Genomic DNA, 22164 nt, shown 5'->3' on the forward strand with positions numbered 1-22164 from the left:
TGTCCATCATTTTCAAGGGTTTATAACTGGGACTTCTGAGTTTGCTGTGGTCTGAATTTTATAGTTTGGGTCATCTGTCAAATAACACTGTCTTAAAAATACTACCAACATAGGTCAGACAAGAACCTGTGCTATAGTGTCAAAAGGATCCATTTACCATTACTTTGGGGGGCTTTATGAATGAAGGATTTTCTGTGCATATGTCTCTACTAGTCTATTAAATTCACGGTTGCAGTTATCAGTTATTGTGAAGTCCAAATAAAATAAAATAGAAAATAGGTTTCTTTTATAAACTACAGCAGTCAGAGTTTACCTTGTGAAATTTAATTTAAATAAAAAGAAACCACTTTGTATTTTACTTTGCAAAGCTTGGAGCTTTTCCAGCATTGCTCTGTCAGGAGCCTTGCATTTTCATTCTGTTCCATTCCTGATCAGAGATTATTCATTTATGGATGGGTAGCTGTAAAACTTACCTCATGCATATGAAAATGTTAATGTTTACCACAAGATTTCATTGCAACCGAAAAGGTTGTGGCAACATGTTCCTTAGCTGGGCTGTGTCTTCTACAAATGACTTGGCATTGCTCACTTCACCTTCAATGGAATTTTTTGCCACTTGCCTTGTGGCATATACACCACTAGCTAAGCAAGCTGTTCGATTCACTTACAGATCATGATTTTGGAAGGAACTGGCAGAATGAGTATCAATTCCAGCAGCAATCTACTCCACCAGCAGCCTTCTTGGACAGATGGATATCCCACATGTAATGGTAGGAGGAATTCAGCCATGAATTCAGTACTGTCTATATTTTTGGAAGTGTGTGCGTGTGTGTGTGTGTGTGGGCAGGGGGGGGAGTGGTGGTATTATACCTTTAAATATGCATAGGTATGATTTTTCACCTTTGCAGTATCCAACTTCCATTATACTCTATTGGAATTTCACCAGGAGGACTGAGTGCCTAGAAATGATCATAATTTGTGGTTTATTACTGGTTCCTTTTCTTAAAGTGAATTGGTGCCGATTGAAAAGTGCTGGATTGACAGCCCCGAAGTCTCCTCTTCACAGAAAAAGTGCAACCCTGAGCGGCAGCAGTGCAAGCTTCACATACACGCTGCTCAGATATTATTCTTTAATCTTTACCTGCAGGGACCACTTGACTCTAAGACTTGAGAAGGTAGTTCAGTGTTCCTGCTCTTGCACAGTATTTGCCTTCTCAGATTAGACTACTAGAAAGACAGACTGACCCTGAGCATTATTGCTAGTGATGGTGATTTTTTTGTGATGCGGAAACCTGTTCATTTCATAATGGACAAACATGTCCAGTCCTGTTTCACATAGGCCACTAACCAGCCATCAGATGGTGACGGCATTGGGACAGTACCAACTCAAGTTTGAACCTAAGCAGTGACTTAAAGCTAAAGCTTAAACCATTATTTTTTGAATTCGGAATGGTGGTAGAACTGTGCACCTATTAGATATACCTTTTAAGATCTTTTCCCCCCCCCCCACCCAACATAGTGTCACAGCAGCTGCAGTAAACCTTAAAATCAAGCCAGGCAAGCACACGATAAAGTCACACACTAATCACAGTCCTATAAGATGCTATAACCAAACATAGAGTGACAGTTCTCTCATTCAGCACTAAAAGGAGCTCTGTTTCTTTTCTGTGTGTGATTCCTAACTACCTAAAAATATATAAAAGTGCTCTTGATAAACACGCTGGGTTGCCTTTGATTTTCTCTACAAGGATTCATGGTGAAAATCAAGTTTGATTGAGAAGCGCTAGTTTCAGTTTACATGGGATTTTGCCACCCTGAACTGATGGGTTTTATTTGCAGGGATTTCTACCCCTGCTCTCATTCAGGATTCACTTGCAATTATGAATTCACAGGAGTCTGAAATTCCAAGTCAACCTGTGTCCTCCTGCCTGCAATTCTTTCCATATGCCCACTCTCCCCTCACAACGAGGCATCCCCTTTAACCTGTAAAATCTTTTGGTTTGTGAAATGGTGGCCTGCAAATGTCTTCTCTCCTTTTCTGAGGCTGTGGGGGGACAGCCCAGCCACCTCTTCTCAGAGGGTGCCCGGTGGCCCCTAAATCCCATCTTTACTTTCTGGGCCCCCTACATAATAATTGATCCCTCACAATTCTGCAACAGCAGGACAGCAAATGGTTCTGCACCCACTGCAATCTGCTCCTGAGATACCCCTCGTTCCCGTGTACTGGTAGCCAGGGAAACTTGGGGATTGTATTTTAACATTTCTCACAACTACTTTGGATAGTTTTGTTTTTGGCTAGAATATGCAATACTGGATCAGTGCCCTGGGTGGAAGACTCATACAGTAAAGCTGGTTCTTGACAATTTCTTGACTTTCACAATTGGGGCTCGAAAATTCCACCTCCACTCCCCACTGTTCAGCCAGTTAGAATTTTAAAATGTGGATGACATTTCAGATTTAAAAAATTTGAATTTCAAATTTTAGAAAAAAAATCACTCAGTTTTCCCCCTTGTCTCTGAGCATCTCCAGAGCCCAGCACTGACACATGTGGGGATTGAAATATGCTGTCCTTAGTATCGCCTACTGACACATCATTTTATTTTCTGTAGCTCAGTATTGCCAGGGGTGAATCTTGATTGAGATGGGAGCAGGGGGATTCTCTGTGGGACTTTCTGGCAAATTTAATAATGATAACTAACACATCACCTTGTCTAATTAACAAGCCATCTTTATATAATGCTGCTCTGCTTTGCCTACACTGAACTTTTTGTTTGAGGCAGCTAAGCCACCTTGCTCTGATCCCTTTTTGACTATGTCATTGGTTTTGTAGTGTTTTCACCAACATTTCAACTCCCAGAAACGTAGATAAAAACATCAGGGGCTCAAGCCATTATTCTGTGGGCCTTAAAATTAGGGTGCACATTCTCTGCTATTATCTGAAATGTCTGGTTTTGCTGTGAAAATCTGATAAAGTAAAAAAAGAGCATTTCCCCCACCTTCAAACAGAATTAGAGTTTTATTTTCCATCTGAAACTAGTAAAACTTCATCCCCCCTTTGGGAATTTTTTTTTACCAAACAGAATTTATTCTTGCCACAGAAAGAGAATGGAGCGGTATATTATATGCTTTTTATATTTTGACCTTTGGATTTTAAGCTTTTGGGAGCAAGGATCTTGTCCTCTGGGTATGCAAAGAATCTAGCAAACTCTTTGTGCTAAATTAGTACTATTTATATTATTTATATTTATGTTTAATTAAGCAATGAGGATACTATATCAATGTTGTACATAGACAGTGTCACATTTTCAAAGACAGAAACCAACAAATTCATGGAATTCAAGACCATAAGGGATGACTCTGATCACCTAGTCTGCCCTCCGATATGATATAGGCCATAGAATTTCACCCAGTAATTGCTGCATTAATCCCCATATTTTGCAGATGAGCTAGAACAATCTGAGCAACGTGCCCTTTCCTCATGCTCCCACTCCACCCTGCTAAATCATTGTTTATACCCTACTCACATTTCACCTTGACTGCTGAAACCCACACCTCATTGGCATCCCTGCGATGGCACTCCAGCATTCAGACTGTTGCTGCTAAGGTCATTGTCTCCTATTGCTCCTACCGAATGATCCCTCTCCTGGGATCCCTCTTTTGGTTTCCCACCCCTTACTGCATTGAGTTCAGGTTCCCTATCCTCATCTCTAAGGCTCACAAAATTCTCATCCCTCTCTACATCTGTTCTCATTTCCCACCACTTCCCTTATGCCCTTTCCAGTAATAATTTGTCTCCTTAGTTATTCCCAAGTTTCACCTCGTGCCTTTTTTCATCCTACCCATTATGTCTGGAACCCTCTCATTGTCCTCATTTTCCAAGCTCCCTCTCTCTCCTCCTTCAAATTCCCCCTTCAGCCCCACATCTTCAAGTGGTCCTGCTTTTGTTCTTTTCCTCATGAATAATCCCAACATATCATCTGTTCTCTTGCCTTGTGTGTGCTTGTCCTGGTTTATCTAGGTTGTAAGCTCTTTAGGGCAGGGAATATGTCCCTTTCTCAGGGCCAGACTCTGATATCCTTATTCACTGAGTAGTCCCTCACTCTGTGAATAAGGTCTGGGGTGTGTGCTTGTATAAAGTGCTGTGTAAATTTACAACATTGTACACATATTATTGTATATTGTATACATATATTGTACACATTATTAATATTAATATCTGTTGCTACATAGTGATAATATAATTATTATTTTCACCTCTACATTTGCACAAGGAGCATTGTGCACACTAACTTATGCACACACAAATCATAGGATTGGTAAATGAGGTAAATGAGAATTTATACCTCATTGCCTGGGATTTGACTCTGCTGGAGATTAGACAGCCTTTGAGCGTCAAGTCAGTGCAGGATTGTTGCTGTCCTCCCGCAACCATTCTCAGAACCCCAAGCAATTGCTTGTGGTGCTTGTGCTCACCTTGGTAAATCAGGACATCTGATTACCCAGTTTGCAGGCACAAATCCTTTTCACGCATTCAGATTCTAGCATTTTTAGTGCTAATTATTGTCATGAAAGAACATAACAGAGGCTGTTCTCGAGGATTTGGCCAACCAACAAAGAATTTAGATATTCAGTAAAACCTCTGAGTAACAAATTAGGTAGCCTTGAGTATTAAGAGATCGCTTTGAGGTATCTCCAAACACAAGGCATGAGTTGTCTCTGCCTTTCCAGGATGCCAGCTCTGCTACCTGGCTGATATTTGTTGGTGGTTATATATGATAGATTTTACTACTTAATAATATACCTTTAAATATACATTTATTTGATCATTATTAGGCTAAATCCCGAAGTCCATACTCAGCATTTATTCAAGTCTTCTTCAAGCCAAACTCCCACTGATCTCAAAGGGAGTTTTGCCTGAACAAGAACTTCAGGATTTGGCCCATCATTATTATACATACTTCAAAGGTGCCTTTTCCCATGTGGGTGTCAGTACGCCTTTGCTCTGATAATTTCCCCACCCGTAGAGCCTTACACCCCAGAATTTCAAAGCATGTTACAAACATGAACAAATTAATCACCACAACACCCCAGTAGTTTGATTTTCTCCATTTTAAAGGTTGGAAAGCAGAGACCAAGAGCATTGAGATGACTTGCTCAAGGACAATCAGCAAGTTAGTATTAGGGCCTAGGGAGAGAATTCAGATCTGCTGGCTTCCACTGATGTGCTTTAAGCACTAGGTCATGCTTTCTTTCCTGCACACGGCACATAGACATTCTGTGCTTGGTATTACATAAAATTTCTCTTTCTCAGTGTCCGGCAGTTTCTATGGAACTCAGTGGCAAGAGATACACCCTCAGTACTGGACCAAGTACCAGGTGTGGGAATGGCTACAGCATTTCCTGGATACCAACCAGCTGGATGCCAACTGCATACCTTTCCAGGACTTTGATATTGATGGCGAACATCTGTGCAGCATGACTTTGCATGAGTTCACCCAGGCAGCTGGGACAGCCGGGCAGCTTCTTTACAGCAACCTTCAGCACCTAAAATGGAATGGTAAATATAAACTAGCACATGAACAGGACAGGACTGCAACCACAATTTTATGAATTCTGGGTTGATCTAAGGCCACTTATGTTCCCTAGCCTTGTAGTGACTGGGGCTCTGCTCTCGAGGGGTTTAAGAGCTTCCCAGGAGTGGAACTTCATTGATGCAGAGCTCCTAAGACACACAGGACTGGAACACCTGGTTATCCCCCACTTTACTAAGATCTTTCCTGGTTCCTGAGACATTAGTCAATTTAGCTATATTGGGAAAAGATCATGAAAACAGATGGGATGTTTTATCAGTAAAGACAAAGGTCTTTCTTTATTAACAAGTAGCCCACATTCTTATATTGGAGAAAGGAGCTCTGTAACCCACTGATGCTCATGAGATTCATGGGTGCACGGAAATGTAGAACTCCCCTCCATGCTAACATTTCTACCAAAATATACACTTGCCACACGTTGACCTGCTAATGCTTGTCTGCACTGAAAAACTTGTTGCTTCCCTCTTTCATTTTGAAGTTTATCGTAGTCGCATGCACCAGTCAATAATTCATCAGACTATAGGACAACTGCTTAAAAAGAAACAGCTGCACATTTGAATAGTGTTCACTTATCATAAAGAACTCCTGGCTCCTTTCACCCATGAATTACAACAGATCACTGCTAAAATGTGAAATTATTCTTTATATCACACTGCCCACCCTCATCTATTTTTGGTACACTGTACTGGTACCTATACCTTTCTGTTTCCAAAGGGATGTATTTCTTTTGAGGCCCCATGTAGCAAGAAGTCAACTCATTCTGTTGAGTGATTGAAATATATGTATGCAGTGTAGTTGTAGCCTTGTCGGTCCCAGGACATTAGCGAGACAAGGTGGGTGAGGTAGTATTTTTTATTGGACCAACTTCTGTTGGTGAGAGAGAGACACACACCAACTCAAAGTGGCACCAGACACTGCCAGAACAACAGATACAAAACCTGCAGACGTATCTCTGCTGCTACAATGATCAACACCTCCCACAACACTCCTTTCAAGATCCATGGCTCCTACACATTCCATAGCACAACATGTGGTATAACTCATCCAGTGCACCAGATGCCCCAGTAAGAACTATGTGGGTGAAACCAGACAATCACTACGCTCTCAAATGAACTCTGAGGAAAACGATAAAAGACAAAAACACTCTATCACTCCATATCTGTCCTATCAGTTCTCATCCTCAAAGGAAACATGCACAGCATTTTCAAAAGATGAGCTTTTGAGCTTAACTTCATAACTCTACTAGACACTGAAAATCATGGACTGAACAGAGATACTGGATTTACGGCTTATTACAACAATTTGTAACCCATTAATCCCCTCTTTTTGTCCTATGACTGCAGAGTGTTAATGGGTCACTTTGCCTTGACTGGTCCCTTAGACTATGTACTAACTACTTATGCCAAACCAACTGTTTCACTTTGCATTTATTTAGCTGTGACGCTCAGAGTACCTTTCCCAGACCTGAAGAAGAGCTCTGTGTGGCTCAAAAGCTTGTCTCTCTTACCAACAGCTGGTCCAATAAAAGATATTACCTCATCCACCTTGTCTCTGAAATAGATATAGTAAGGTAAATGACAGACCCTTTCATCTGACACTTCCCATTTCCAGCCTTAGCATAGCAGTTTAGCTGATCCACACTAAGAAGTCACCTCATGTCTTCTCAAAATTAGCCTTTTTGGTATCAATCCCTGTTTGAAGCCCTATCTTTCTTCTGTGTGCTTTGGGCATAACTACACATCCCCTCTCCCATTCAATCTCTTGCAGGTCAGGGTGGAAGTGAAATGTACCCATCACATAATGTTGTTGTTAAAACAGAACAAACAGGTGAGTAATAGCAATTATGATGGTGTGCCAGGTAACTTGACTTTATCTTGGATGTCAATGATCAAGGAAAATAGCTGCTAAGAAAAAGTACATAGCGAACAAGTCTGTTCTCCATAGAAGAATGCATTAAATAATGGGGATGAAACTAAAATTGAGCTTTCTAAAATGTCAGTAAATTCTCTTTACTGAATCTCTGAGGTCTAACATGATGCCAGTGGCACTACATTGCACAGGGTCACTTCAGCTGTGAGGCCTCTAAAATGTCACCTGGACCAGTGTCTTCGTCACCTTCTCGAAACACAGTTTGCACGATTTATAGTGGCTCATAACTTCCTCCCTGGGACTTGGTTTCAATGTTAAAAGGAATTACAGTGGAACAGCACAAAATCTAGCTCAAGCCTTCTCCTCAACCTTGGCCATCTTTAGGGTTCCTTTCCAAGAATGGCTCAGCCCACACCCCAGATCGTCTCTCTACATAGCCACTCCCAACTCCCGTATATGTGGGTGTAGTAATGAGCCACTAGCATATCCACTTACTGTTTCCCAGCAGAATCAACACCGGCTCATAGCGTGAGGCATTTCAGACAAACACTGGCAGTCTATTTCATTTATCTAAACAAGTGCCCTTTTACTGTGGCAGAGAATATAACTAGGGATTATATATGCAGGAATTGAGGATTTTTGGTATGTGTTCCCCTTGGTCAGAGCTGGCTCAGACAGAACAATGAGACACAGACAAAAGCAGAGTAGCAAGTTATAGTCTTGTGTATAGCTAATTGCTGCAGGTTGGATTTCTGCAGGAGGTTACTGTATTTGAGTTGGAGAAAGGAAAGGTCTTCTTTACGAGAAAGGTAAAATGTCTGTGGAGGAATCCCTAATATCTTTGTGGGATCTTGGCTTGATTAAGTCTTAATCCATCCCTCAGCAGAGATACACAAGGTATTCATCTGCGTGCTGTGCAAATACTAAAGCCTTGTGTATTTACTTTTTCTATGGTGGTCACTTCCCTACTATTAAAAACTGTTGCTGGGTTGGGATTGGTGCAGTGGGGCTGTCATGATGCTCTGCTCATCGCCACATGAAAAGCCCAGGTTCAATTACCAGACTCAGTCATTATGTCCACGAGTGGGCAGGAGCTGGGCACACTGCTTTCTTGAAGACGGAAGAACTTGATATGGCTATGTGCCAGCGCCTTGCGATGAGATAGAAATGATGTTGGTGAGTTCAAAGGGGAATCCTATCTGATCCTACTAAGTCAAGGAAGCTTGCCTCAGTGTGGATGCTGGCACAGCTGTAAGTGAGAGGCCAAATAATCCCCCCCAAGCCCTACCTGGGTAAAGTTTGTTTTCAGAGACAACAGTGGGTGGATCAGATGTCCAAACAAGAAGAGGGTGTGTGCAATTGTAAGAACATGGGTTCGGGATGCCCCAACATGTATATTACCTTGAATGCCTGCTAAATTCCCATGTCATAAATGTTAAGGCAGCCAAACAAAGTGATTTAGCTAGTGACTCATTTTCAGTTTCTAATTACATTAGCTTGAAAAAATAAATAAATCCCAAATTTGAGTCTTACGCCTCATTGAGCTTTCAGTTATATCATGTTTCTTTCGATGAATTGACATATCACCAAAGAGAGCTTTGGTCTCAGTTGGGGCTTCTGGGCACCACCGTAATACAAATAAAATAAAGTATAAACTTTAATTTCTGCAGTTCTATTAGAATGCTGACATTTTGAGGACACAATCATTTCTATAGCAACAAAACATTATGTCATAAACTTCATTGCTGGGTCAGGAAGGAAGAGGAGTTGGTCTGGAGGCAGTTACCTCCCACTGGAATGCACATAGCTGAAATATTAGCTGAGAGAATATAAGAAAAATACAGGCCAATACAAAGTATTTTTTTTTTTTAAATAAAAGTTCTGTATGAACACATTTGCCCTGGTGCGCAAACGGCATGTGTGAAAATAACAGTCTATGTTGTAGCCTCTTCCATGTTCTTTTCCCATAGTCTTTTATTTGTCTCTTATTCCTACTGGTTCTCATTGTTACTCATCTGACTGTTGGATAATATTCTTTTACTGATACAGACTTTCCTTTTGGTCTCTATCTTCAGATCTGTCCTTAATGGCCTCCTGGAAAGAAGAGAATTATATGTATGACAGTGGCTATGGTAGCACAGTAGGTAACTGACATCACAATGCTCCAGACATTTATGAAGTGTTTTATTGTGGTAAGAGGATGTCAACTTTAAACTTTTTCTTTTTAATCCCCAGAGTTATTGGATAGTAAACCTTTCTGTCGTGTGCAAATTTCCACATCTACTACCAGTCACCAGCCTCTTGGTAAGAAGCTCTTAATTCTATTGCTGATAGTTTATGTCACACACCCTAGAACTACTGCTATATAAAAGACTTCTGTTGCAGGTCTGAATGTAGGTGTCTAGTAGTTTTAAACCAAACGATATTGATATTAGCTCTTTTAGCTATCCTGGCTAAATAGGTATTTAAAAGGAGCACTGCTCTCCTCTCTCTGTCAAGAAAAAAGAACATCAAATAATCTGTATTTTGTTAGAAAGATAAGATGTCCCTGTCCTGTCATAACTTGTTGTGCGGTGTGGCTGTGCACAGCTAAAGGAGTGCCACATCCTTCCTCAGAAGTGCACTTCAGCGGTGAACCAAGTGATTCATATACAGATATCAATGGCCAGATACAGTGTTACACCAGCACGGAGTAGCCATAGGGTAGGCATACGTCTCCCTTACTGAACTGCACCAGAGCAGGGGGTGTTCCTGGGCATACTTATGGCAGCTTTCTCAAAGCTTCAGTGGATCACCTACTTCAGCCCTATGGTACCTCTGCACATCATGTCCCCAGTGCACCATTTTATCCCTTTTATGGCACCATCCGATCAGCATAAAGAGGATGTAGGAATATAAGAGGAATATAATATGCCTTCTTGCAGGCAGAGGAGATAGCAAGTGAGTGACAGGTGCATGGGGAGTAGACAGTGGTAAAAGCATAGGTGGGTGGGGGTGGGCGGACACATGAAAATGTGGCTAGCATGATTTGGAGGATGGTGACTTAGCGGGGAAAGAGGAGGGAGGGAGAGAGAGGGAGAGGGGGAGAGAGAGAGAGAGAGATGGATGGATGATGGGAAAGGAAGAAAGGAGAGAGTGGGGTATAGGGAGAAGATGGGAAAGAAGAGAGAGAAGGAAGGGGAAAGATGAGACCAAATCAACAAGAAGCAAGGACCCTTGGAGAAGAGGGAGACGGAGGGAAGAAAACATAAGGAAAGAAGAGGGGAAAAAGAGAAAGTAATCCAAAAGGAAACAAAAAGAATCAAGGGCAAAAATATATCAGGGTTGGAGAGAGAGAAAAGAAAGGTGAAAGAAGAGAATATGGGAAGAGACCGAAGAAATGCAGTGTGACTGCACTCCCAGTCCTCCCATTGCCTTTGTAGCTCCCCACTGAGCCTTGTGCTGGGTGCTACCAAGTTCATTTGACCACTGGGCCCTCATCCTTAACCTGACCTGACACAATGAAAGGGCAGTTGACAGTAACAATATCTGTATGTGCATGCTCAGTGTGACTCTCACATAGAAGCCCAGCCAGGCTCGCCAAGGTGGCGTGCGGTTTAAACAAATGCATTTAGCAATAAATGTTTTAAAAAACAAACCCAATTGCTTTTTTCTTGCCAGCGCCCATTCTCGTAAAATGGCTGCCAGCTCTTCAGATCTCTCTGACAGTGCTGGGAATCAGCAAGTTTCTTGGCTTGGTGCGTGTATACGCTGACTTGTTGAGCCTAGAGCTAGGGTGGCACGCCAAGGGCACAGCCTGTTGTAAAAACTAAATTTGTATATCCCGTAAAGAAGTAGCTCATTCCTGAATCATATGCAAATAATGTGAAATCTTTTGTCACAAGTTTTGCAAGGCAGCTTTGCTGAAACTGCATCATAATTCTTTTCATCTGTCAAGCTCTCGCCTTCTAATGTGTGCTCAGAACAGGGCTCCGTGGAAGAGTAAAGGCAGAATGGGAGGGTGTTTACACAGGCAGAATAAGGAATAAATCACTAAGTGGAAGGCAACTGAGTTCTTTTGAATAAATCACCAGCTACATTGAACACACCAAAGCCATTTTAAGATGCATATAGGATTCTAAAATAAGGGTGGCTTTTTTTTAACAATGGTATTTTTAGGAAAAACTACACACAAATTAAGGACCTGACCCTGCAGTCCTTAAACAAGCCAAAATTCCCACTGACTTTTGATGTACAGTTGAATGACTTCCATGGGAGCTTAACATGAGCAAAATCAGTAAAATCAGGCCCTAGGTTAATTTCATTGTTCTCCCACAAGCTCAGTGACTTCCATAGGTGTCTGGTGCTCTCTGAAAGTGGGGAGGCAAGCAAACAGTGGGCTCTCTGAAAGTGGGCAGGACATATAAATATGAGCTCAGAGCTGATTTGCAGCTGGAGTTAAGCCCATGTGATATCAGACTCCAAACAGGGTAGGTCTGGACTGTCCTCTGTCCTGCGGAGAGCTGAGTGAAATCTTTTGTGCGAAATTTTTTTTTCTACAAAAAATACAAATGTGGGTTCACTGAAACAATTCACAAATATAGATCGATTTTAGCAAATTGTTATGGTCAGAATTCCCCCCTACATCCCCCCGAAAATGTTTAAAAGGGTTCATTTCAGCATTTCTGAACAATTTTTGTTTTTGGAATTTCCCTCAATTTTATTTTAAAAATAATTCAAAATGTAAATAAAACGCTCAAAACTGAAATTAATTTTTTTTCACCAGAAATTTCAAAACACTTTCATCCAGGCTGACCTGAAATTAATTCCCCCCCCTCCTCCCCCCCAGTTTTTCAGACCACCATTTGAACTTAATAGTTATTCGGACAGCCCTACTTTTGACTTCATATTTCCAATGGAATGTAGAGTACAGTATGTTTGTGAATATTTTTGCACCCACTTTTTCATGTGCAATTATTGCAGCTGCATGTGCAAATCAAGCAAGATTTTATGCAAATAGGTATTTACTTTAAGTCATTAGCATGTGCAAATTCCTGCTTTCCATGAAAAAATATGGTAATTGTGCATATTTAGCAGCTGGAAAAACATGCATGGACCTTAAGCATTTAACATATGGAATTCAGGCACTAAATATCCTGCAGAGCACGCACCAGAGGGACTTGTAATTAGAATTGTCTCACAGACCTTGTGAAAGTTCTCAGCCTGATTTTAAAATTTTGTTTGTGTTAATATCAGTAGTGGATTCAGATTTTGTTTTTTTCCAAGATGACTATTAAATACAGAAATATCATCTAGTTAGTTGATAAGAGATGAATAAATGCAACTTTATTCCTAATTTCTGAGGAATGGTTTGAACTAGAAATCTGATTCTTTTTTAAGAGTGTTTACAGGCGATAATGTTGCACTGATGAGAAGTAGCATGTTCGTGTGACTTACAGCTGTAAAATTAAAATATATGTGCCCAGCTGTCAAAAACTCTTAACCACACTGACTTGAGTTCTGGGACTACTTGGCTTTTATTTATTTTCTAAAGAACAATGCCTTGCCAGTTAATTCTGCATTTAGACAGGTGGGCGTGCATTACACTAATACCAGTACCTACAATTCATATTAAATCATCTATAGAACAACAACAAAAAAGCCCCCAAAGTTACATACTACGGTAGAGTCTGGGACATAGTGGGACAATTCAGGCTTGCTTTTTTAGATATAATGTTCTTATTTTTCACTCTGACATACATAGTACAAGGGACATGGGGTGAGGTATTTGTTAATCTAATTAATATTTCCATAGTCAACTGTATACCTCTGTATTTGTCCTTTGTTCATCAATGATCTCTTTGTGAAGTGTAGCCTGGCTGATTAAAATATAACTCATAAAGCAAAAATACCCTCCTGATTACTCACTTAGATTAGTTTTTGAAAGATGATTATCTTTAAAACAAGTACTTATTCATTTTTGTGGTTTTTATTGTTTTAATCTGCTAGTCAACAGACCTTTAACCATGTTTACAAGAACAGTTTCATTTTCATCCTTTGCAGAGTCTTCAGAGGAGAAAAAAACACAAGATCATCCCCCAAAGTCCCACACCAAGAAGCACAGTAAGTCAACTGCTTATAGCAACATTAATGGTTTGATTAAAAGCTCAGAGACAGTCCAAGTACAGAAAAAAAGAGCCCAGTTTCAAAGCAAATGGGTCAAATGGAGCTACACTGATCTATACCAGCTGAGGAACTGATCAGCAGTATCTCTCTGTTATACTTTGCTCCTATTGTTTGAGTTGGCTTAGTCCAGGGTAGTGTAGAAGAGGCTCCAATAATGCTCTAATCAATGAGGACCTTTCAGAATCACAAAATTAGATGAAAGTTTACTTTGGTAAAGTTTACTTTACTGCGTCCTCCTTCAAGACATCACTGCTGGGTGGGAAAGAAGCAGGAGATGACTTGGTAACCAGAAATATCTCCTCTGAGAAATTCAGTTCTTGCAATGCCTTGGGCTTGTCCCTCCACTAAGGAACGATTAATTATCCAGATCCATTACGGAGGTTTAGGGGAAAGTTACACCACTGGTGTGCATATATTTCCATCTATTTTGGTCCATGAAAATATCCTCCTTAGTCTTTAGTAGGGGAGCTTTTTGGGCAAATCACTCCAAGTGCTTTTCCTTCCTGAATGGGTATAAGTGCCAAAAGTTATGGTGTAGGAGAGGTATAAAGCAACAGAGCAGTGTTCTGAGGTAGGTGGCTTCAATGGGGTACACACTGGATAGGATTAATTCAAAGTGCTGAGCTTTATAATATGAAACAAAGACTGGCTTGGGTGTCATTTGTCTATGTTGCATCCAAGTTTCTGAGAGTGAGCTGGTGCAATATTTTGCTGCACCTTTATTGAGCTATGCAATCTTTGGAGAGCTATTCTGAAGATAACCTCACTTTGAGAAATGTCAAGATTACTGCTTTATGCAGTGTAGTTGTAGCCATGTCAGTCCCACAATATTAGAGAGATAAGGTGGGTGAGGTAAAATCTTTTATTGGACCAACTTCTGTTGGTGAGAGAGACAAGCTTTCTACCTTGAATGGTACCTTAGAATATGCATTAAGTAGTTATGCTAAACAATCCATTCCACCTTGCATTTAGCTGTAACGCTCAGAGTACCTTTCCTGGACCTGAAGAAGAGCTCTGTGTGGCTTGAAAGCTTGTCTCTTCTACCACCAGAAGTTGGTCAAATAAAAGATATTACCTCACCCATCCTGTCTCAGATTACTGCCTTACACATCTCAGACAATGTACATGGAAGTCTGGAGGCATGATTTCTATGCAGAACAGTCATTTGAGTGACCTACCATACCAAAATAAAACAAACAAACAAAAAATACCCCAGAGAGAGTCTTTTTCTCCATTTTCTTTTCAGATCCTCGAGGGACACATCTCTGGGAGTTTATCCGAGATATTCTCCTGAATCCAGAGAAGAACCCAGGATTAATAAAGTGGGAAGACCGATCTGAAGGTGTCTTCAGGTTCTTAAAATCGGAAGCAGTGGCTCAGCTCTGGGGAAAGAAGAAAAACAATAGCAGCATGACCTATGAGAAACTCAGCCGGGCCATGAGGTAGTATGAGCTGAGAAAATATGAATCCTGAACTAATTAAAGAGATATTGCATCAATTTGGAATCTTGTTAATTTTAAAAAATGAGTTAAAAGTAGTTTCATTGGCTACACCTTCCATCTGAGTTCCCTTATCGATTTTGAGGAGGTTTTAATTATATTTTCTTATTTTTAGGTGTTTTTGTCTCCCTTGTTGCTGTGTTGAAACTAACCTGTTATTAAAGGGTTAAACACAAAAAGTGAAACTTGCCCTTGTGCAAAGGAACCAGCTCAAGGCCTAGTCATTGCTAAACCCAGAGAGGTTAAGGTGGACCTAAGCAGTGCATAAGCAGTATTGCCAACCCGAAGTGTTCAAAAATATGAGTCAGGTTCCCCAAAATAATGAGATTGGCTTAAAAATCATGGGATTTTAAAGGAATAATATATATGGCTTCCTTTTGATTTTCCTATTTTCAAGCTTTTCTCTGCACCCAGTAGGGGTAGAAACTTCTTTTTTTGTTTTAAATGAAAGCTGAGATTCTTATCTGATTACAGGTTCCAGAAGCTGGCACTTTCACAGAAATACCAAATAGGGTGGCTGGATGTCCCGATTTTATAGGGACAGTCCCATATTTGGGGCTTGTTCTTATATAGGTGCCTATTACTCCCCATCCCCATTTTTCACATGTGCTATCTGGTCACCCTAACACCAAATATCATGAAACTTGCAATATGATCACAAGAGTTGGCAACACTGAAAATTCTATTAGCTGGTCCTTCTGAAAAGTGGCATATTCCAGCCAAGGTGCAGTCAAATGTATAAAGTAAAACAAAGCAAAATAAAAGAGAATTTTTTCTCTAATCTCTTTCAGTTACAATAAACTTTGCTATTACTTGTAATAATAGCAGGTAAAACTTCTTCAGTTAGAAGTGTGATTTCTAAATTGACAGTGTCCTTTAATGACTATTCTCAACTCTAAAGTCTAATGTGATATCTATTTCTGGTGTTTTTCTTTTAACAGATACTATTATAAAAGAGAAATACTGGAGCGTGTGGATGGCCGGAGATTAGTCTATAAATTTGGAAAGAATGCCCGTGGCTGGAGAGAAAATGAAAATTAAAGATGTTTACAAAAACAACAGCAAAATCTTCTGGACGTGAATATTTAAAAGACTTCTCTTCTATTTATGTACAAAATGGGAAAAAAAATCCCCTACTTCTAAAGGAAGAAGGAACACTATCATAGGTGTCAAAATTATTTTAGCTGAAGTATGTCCTGTATGGGGAAAAAATGTACACAGTTTTCTGTGATATATGATAACATTATATGATTGTGATTAATCTTCCCATCTTGTGAAGTTTTTTTTTTATAATTCAGGAGTCATGTGATTTATGACAATGCTGTGAGTCATGCAAGTAAAGGGAGGAATCATGGGGCATTATATGTTTTTGAGTAAAAGACTTTAAAATAAGGCTGCCTGCTTTCTGCAAATGAAAAAAATAATGATTTCCAATGTTGCTTATCTTTGTAAGAGGACTTTTGGGCAATTGTTCAGCTTAGATATATTTCAACTATGGGATACCTGTGGAGTATGGAGTAACTAATATGAGTGCATGCATGAGGCTGAAAAGCATCTGTCTCATGTAGTTATCCCACAACAGTTGCACCACTGAAGCATGTTAGTCCACTTAGGAAGTGACCTTTGAGTGGATAAAATAGTAAGCATTGCTGAGCCATGCAGTTGTTTTAATAAATTCTTCGGCCAGGAGGGACCATTCTATCACCTAGTCTGACCTCCTGTATAGCACAGCCATAAAACTTCCCCTAAATAATTCTTAGATCACATCTTTTGAGAAACATCTAATCTTGATTTTAAAATTGTCAGTGATGGAGAATCCACCATGACCTTTGCTAAATTGTTCCAGTGGTTAATTATACTCACGCTTAAAAATGTGCACCTTATTTTCAGTCTGAATTTGTCTAGCTTTAATTTCCAGTCATTGGATCATGTTACATCTTTCCTTTCTAGACAGAAGAGTCCATTATTAAATGTTGTTCTCTGTACAGATATTTATAGAAGCAAATGTTCCATAATCACCTGGGTTGTAATTTTGTTGTTGAATAACACTTGTTCCGTATCTCCAACCAATTTCAGAGTATTTTAACGTTCTGCTGGCCTCCCTTTGCTGCAGTTAGTTCAGATGGGGGGGTTCAATCAGTTAGCATATGCCTGTGACTGTAGTGAAGTGCAGAGAAAGCACTGTGTGACTATGAGCATTTCTTTGGAGACTCATACCAGTTCCTACACTGGTTAGGAGCTCATCATGTAAGGCGCTAAAGTACCTCCTGATGAGTGCCCTCTATCTTCATTAAGTCCAGTGAGCACACAGCATGTCCCAGGATAAGGGCCCTAGATATTTTTTCCAGGTTTGAGATGGACTGCTGGGGTGACATAGCCTCAAGGACCAAAGCCATAACAGAGAGACGCATCTAACAAGCACATTTATTTAAAGGGACCAATGGTTCAATTTCCTTCCAAGACCAGCTGCATCAAGGGTGAGAAGATCCAAGTAGAAATAGAGAAAACATGTTTTCCGGTGGTGTTTTAAAACACTCATTTGAGGGCATATGGGAGAATCTGAAGGGGTGGGGGGGAAGGAGGAAACAAGCAGTGAGGGAGGGCTGGTGGGACTAGTGCAAGGCAGAAAAGCTAACTCTGGCAGGCAAAAGTTTGCTTGAGCTCATACCAATCATATTCAGACTGGGGAAGTTCAGCTCTAAGTCTGTAGTTTGGGCCCTTCTTTGGTGGTAATCATACTGTACAGAAAGTGAGTATGCACCACGAACTCTCATTTGCTCTTAGTTAAAATGTCCTTCTCAACACATTGAACATCTTCAGAATGCAGGGAACTAAAGAAAATGGAGGCAGCCCTGCATCATGTCATTGGGAAACGGGATGCTGATGATCAGGGTCATGTAGGATCCAATTTGAGAGGAGGAGGAGGATGGAGGAATTGAGAATAGATTCCAATTCACTTTTTTTAAGAGGTGGGAATATTGCGAAAAAGGATCAGTGAAGGGAATCATAAGAGCATGCAGAGGCTGTGGAAAAAAAAAAAGAAAAAAAGCCCAGTAAGAAAAGAATGCTGCCACTGCTGTGTTAATGTAGAAGCAAGAGCGATCGTGAATATAGCAGGGAAATTATAAAGGTTACATCTGCCCAGGCAATATCTGTCTCCTCGGGCATCCATGCGGTTTGAATCCAAACTTGCTTGAAACCCAACAGGGCTGAGCCTGAGGTACTAGTTCTGCCAGTTTCTAGTTTCAAGGGAAGAAGGCTGGAAAAGAATATAGAGCTGAAACCCAAAGTTAAGGGAGGATCAATAGAAAAGGCATCAACATGTGTTTACTAACACCCTATAGAAAACACAAGAGCGCAGTTTGTTACCTACACACCTAGGGTACATCAGACAATCACACCATCTACTGCACAGTGCATACCAGAGCTGTCACCATCAATTATCTGTATGTGGCAATTTTTACTTTTCATTAGTTGGGTGGAGAGAAGTTCATCTTATTTACAAATCAGGTCATAAAACTTCAAAGCAAATTTTTTCTAATTTTTTTTCCCCTAACTGGGTATTTCTTCTAACATTGTTTGTTTTTGCTCAATTCATTCATTTTCTCTTTGTTTTTTAGCTGGATTGGTTACATTCCATCCTCTTTATCATCATATATGATCTGTACAACTACAGATACTAGGCTATCAAATCAGAATGAGACTCTCAGTGTGTAAAATACACATCGCAGAAACCTTCAATGCTACTTTCAGTCATCTACTTCATGGTTCTTGTCCTTCATGCCTCCTATGCAATCTTTAGACAAAAGACACTTTGGGTGAAAACCTGACCACACGCAAGTCAATGGCATAATTACCTTGATGGGGTCAGGATTTCACTCTCATTTTGGAGGCACAGAGATGAGGTTGGTGTTGGAAGCATAGCAGTACAATTATTGTACTCTCTTTCAGGTTAACATTCATGACAAGCGAATGTAATAGTATCTTGGAGTAATGCTGCTTTGCACTAGACATCAAGGGAAACAACAATGAGGTTGCAATAAACATTTGACACCCCTTTCATGGAACTGAATTTATTATTTAGTGGCTGCTAAATCTATTTGGGGATTCTTTACGGTTTTATACTGCAAAGCACCTGAACTATTAAAATAAAACAATTGTTTTAAAACGCTGACCTTCCCTTGGAGGTGTATTGTATAAAATTTAGGGAGCAATTTCTCCTGAGCTGCAATCTAGTCCTCCACTGGAATATTTAGCAATAGGTGAGAATCATGCAGGAAAATATTTTCCACTGTTAAACTTTTGAGAGTGGGAACTTGTCATCTGACTTTATAACTGCACAAATCTGGAAAGGAAGCCATCTGACATTTGCTGTTTTACAAGTGTCTGCCTTTGCTTAACAAATAAACTGGATTATTTAAGACTGTGATTCTTGCCACGTACAAATGTTATCAGGCAAAGGTGAACCTTTTTAACCAATTCTAACCAAAGTGAGATAATGAAGATATGAATGTTTATATAAATTGCTATTTAAATGAAAAGCATTTCTGAGATTGCTCTTTTATTTTGTATTGCAAAGAGTTGTTAAAAAAGATGTATATTTTAGGTTAGCAGCAGCAGAACTGCTAACACTATATGTATAGATTTGTATTGTATTATAATTTTTCATATGTACAAAACTCTATAGGAAAAAGTAATTATACTATATTTATATAGTTGCATGCCAATCAGAAACGTAAAAGGTGGTGTTAACATAACACTTTGGATGTATTTTCTTGTACATAAGTAGAGCAAGTTTCTTAAAGAAACATCCTGAGAGCTATATGTAGGTTGGTGAAAAATCTAGACATTAAAAAGCTTGGTTGAATTTTCATCTTTCGCTCTGCATCAAATTGCATGAGCTCAGCTTCCCTTTCACCCCAACTGCAGTGTTTAAATATGGAAAAACATAATATGTTCTCCGGTATATTTTGGTGTTTCTATAAATATCTCAGATTAAAATATGTGTAGCACAAAAGTGCCACGCAGTTCTAAACACTTTCTATTTGTAGGGATATATATATATGAATGCAAATAAAAAACAAAACATTTTACAGATGTATGTTTATTTCAGCACTTTTCAAACTTTGAGAATAAGTAAAAATAATATGAAATTTCCCCATTAGCAGTGAAAGCAGTTACATACTCAGCCAGGCCTGCCAACAGGGGTGCAGGGGAGGTGTCAAGGGGGGGCAATTGCCCAGGGGCCTGGTGATTTTAAGGGGGCCAAGCAATTTTAATAGGGGTCCGGCCCATGGATGGCAGGGGGCTGAAAGCTTCCCCTTGGGGAGGCTAGCTCCCCATCCTGCCTCTTCTGCGTGTGGCCCCTGCCCACAGTCCACCCCTGCTATGCCCCAGGCCCTGCCCCTCTGGCCGCCACATCCCTCCCCACCAGCCTACCTCTCCACCTGGTCCATCTCCTCTCTTCCACATCCCTGTTTCCCTGCTTGGTTTCCCCGCAGCTGTGTTCCCCCTTCCTGCTCAGCCCCTATCCCTCTGCTATCGCATGCCACATGCATCCCTCTTCTCCTCTCCTGATTGCCCCCCCCCCCCCCCCCGCCTCTTCTCTCCACCTCCCACTTCTCGTCCCGCCTTCCCCACTCAGCCCCTCCAGTTGTTGCTCACTGCCTGGGGGAAGGGGGGTGTGGAAGAAAGGAGGGGGACTTGGGGTGTGGCAGGGCCATGCGGAGCAGCAGCCCAGAATTCCTGTTGGCGGGCCTGTACTCAGCATTTGAAATTTACAGAGATGATGGCTGTCTTTACAAGAATGCATTCTTTATTAAGGCTTAGGTTCTCAAACTGTAGTCCATATCCCATAGTAATCTCTGGAGCACTTGCTGCTGATCTGAGGAGAGCCAGTTGCTTACATTAGACTGCTTCTCCTTGTGCTCAGTTGCTAAACTTCACTGAGGCCCCAATTCAGTATAAGCCTTAAGCAAATGGATAACTGTAGGGATGAGTCGGTGGGATTTTGCAAAATGCTTAAATGCTTGGCTGAATAAGGATGAGATTACTCATAAGCATGTCCTTAACATTAAACGTACTTCGCTGAATCAAGACAGTTAAAACATATTAAATACTTTCGTCATGTTGTTTTTCCATTTAACAATTGTAATTGCTGCAAGAATGTGGTATGTACATGAATAGGAGGGGACCTCATCTGAGAGTTCATGATGAGAGGGAGTTCAGAAGACGCTCTTTAGATGTGGGCCACACTGTGGGAAAATTTGAGAACCCCTGTGATTAAGAGATAATTAAATTGGGCCTGATTCTGCTCCCACACCAGTTTTACATTCACGGAAATCCTAAAGCCCTAATCCTGCAAATACGTACGCATGTGTTTAACTTGAAGAGAGTGAATAATTCCACTGATCTCAAAGGTAAGGACTGGTGCCTAAATAAGTTAAATGTACTGTAATTTCAGAGGGCCTGCTAAATTGTGCCCTCCTCAGCAAAAAACAGCATCAATAGATACCAAATGGGTTCACTTGAAAATCTGGGACAATAAAGAAAAGAGAGGTCTCAGAACGGAAGGCCATGATCACAGCCTACTAATACCTTTGAGTTAGCAATGTAAATGAAAGCTGATAAAACCCAAATACAAGACACTTAAAACACCATCTGAATTGCCCAAAAGAATTGTCACATTCTGACTGTTTAGGAGTGAGTTTTGAGCAACCCTAGGCTAACTTTTAAATGAGTGTGGAACAAAACTTCAAGCAAGCCAAGGCTGAGCATTAAATGAGCACAGAACCACATTGCCAGCTAGTGGCTACATCCTTGTTTCAAGCAAGTCCGGGCCAGGTTTTGAATGAGCCTGGAACAAACTAAGGATTTAGGTGGAAATCAGGCAAAAAGTATGGTTTAACTTGAAACCATGCAAACCTTCGGCTTTCTGCTGAGTTCTAGGATTCCTTTGAACTGAGAACTCACAGCAAACCTCAGCAAGCCCTACACGAAGCAAAGCTAAATAGATGGTTAACCCAGACCTCAGTGAACTG

At 40.5% G+C, this 22164-nt stretch overlaps 1 protein-coding gene across 1 annotated transcript in view; it reads left to right on the plus strand.

Moving 5' to 3' along the window:
- Positions 1–17674, plus strand: part of EHF (ETS homologous factor) — a 36937-nt gene extending 19263 nt beyond the window's left edge. The window contains exons 2-9 of the mRNA XM_067558101.1: positions 671–770; positions 5312–5557; positions 7359–7418; positions 9536–9604; positions 9696–9764; positions 13503–13562; positions 14872–15067; positions 16066–17674. Of these exons, the coding sequence (XP_067414202.1) occupies positions 674–770; positions 5312–5557; positions 7359–7418; positions 9536–9604; positions 9696–9764; positions 13503–13562; positions 14872–15067; positions 16066–16165 (897 nt within the window). The 5' untranslated portion in view covers positions 671–673 and the 3' untranslated portion in view covers positions 16166–17674. The remainder of the gene's footprint in view (positions 1–670; positions 771–5311; positions 5558–7358; positions 7419–9535; positions 9605–9695; positions 9765–13502; positions 13563–14871; positions 15068–16065) is intronic.
- The last annotated feature ends 4490 nt before the right edge of the window (positions 17675–22164 follow it).

This window comes from Emydura macquarii, unplaced genomic scaffold (assembly GCF_026122565.2).
Source record: "Emydura macquarii macquarii isolate MOO-44397 ecotype Brisbane River unplaced genomic scaffold, CSIRO-AGI_Emac_v2 contig_1876, whole genome shotgun sequence".
In the NCBI taxonomy this organism is placed as follows: domain Eukaryota; kingdom Metazoa; phylum Chordata; order Testudines; family Chelidae; genus Emydura; species Emydura macquarii.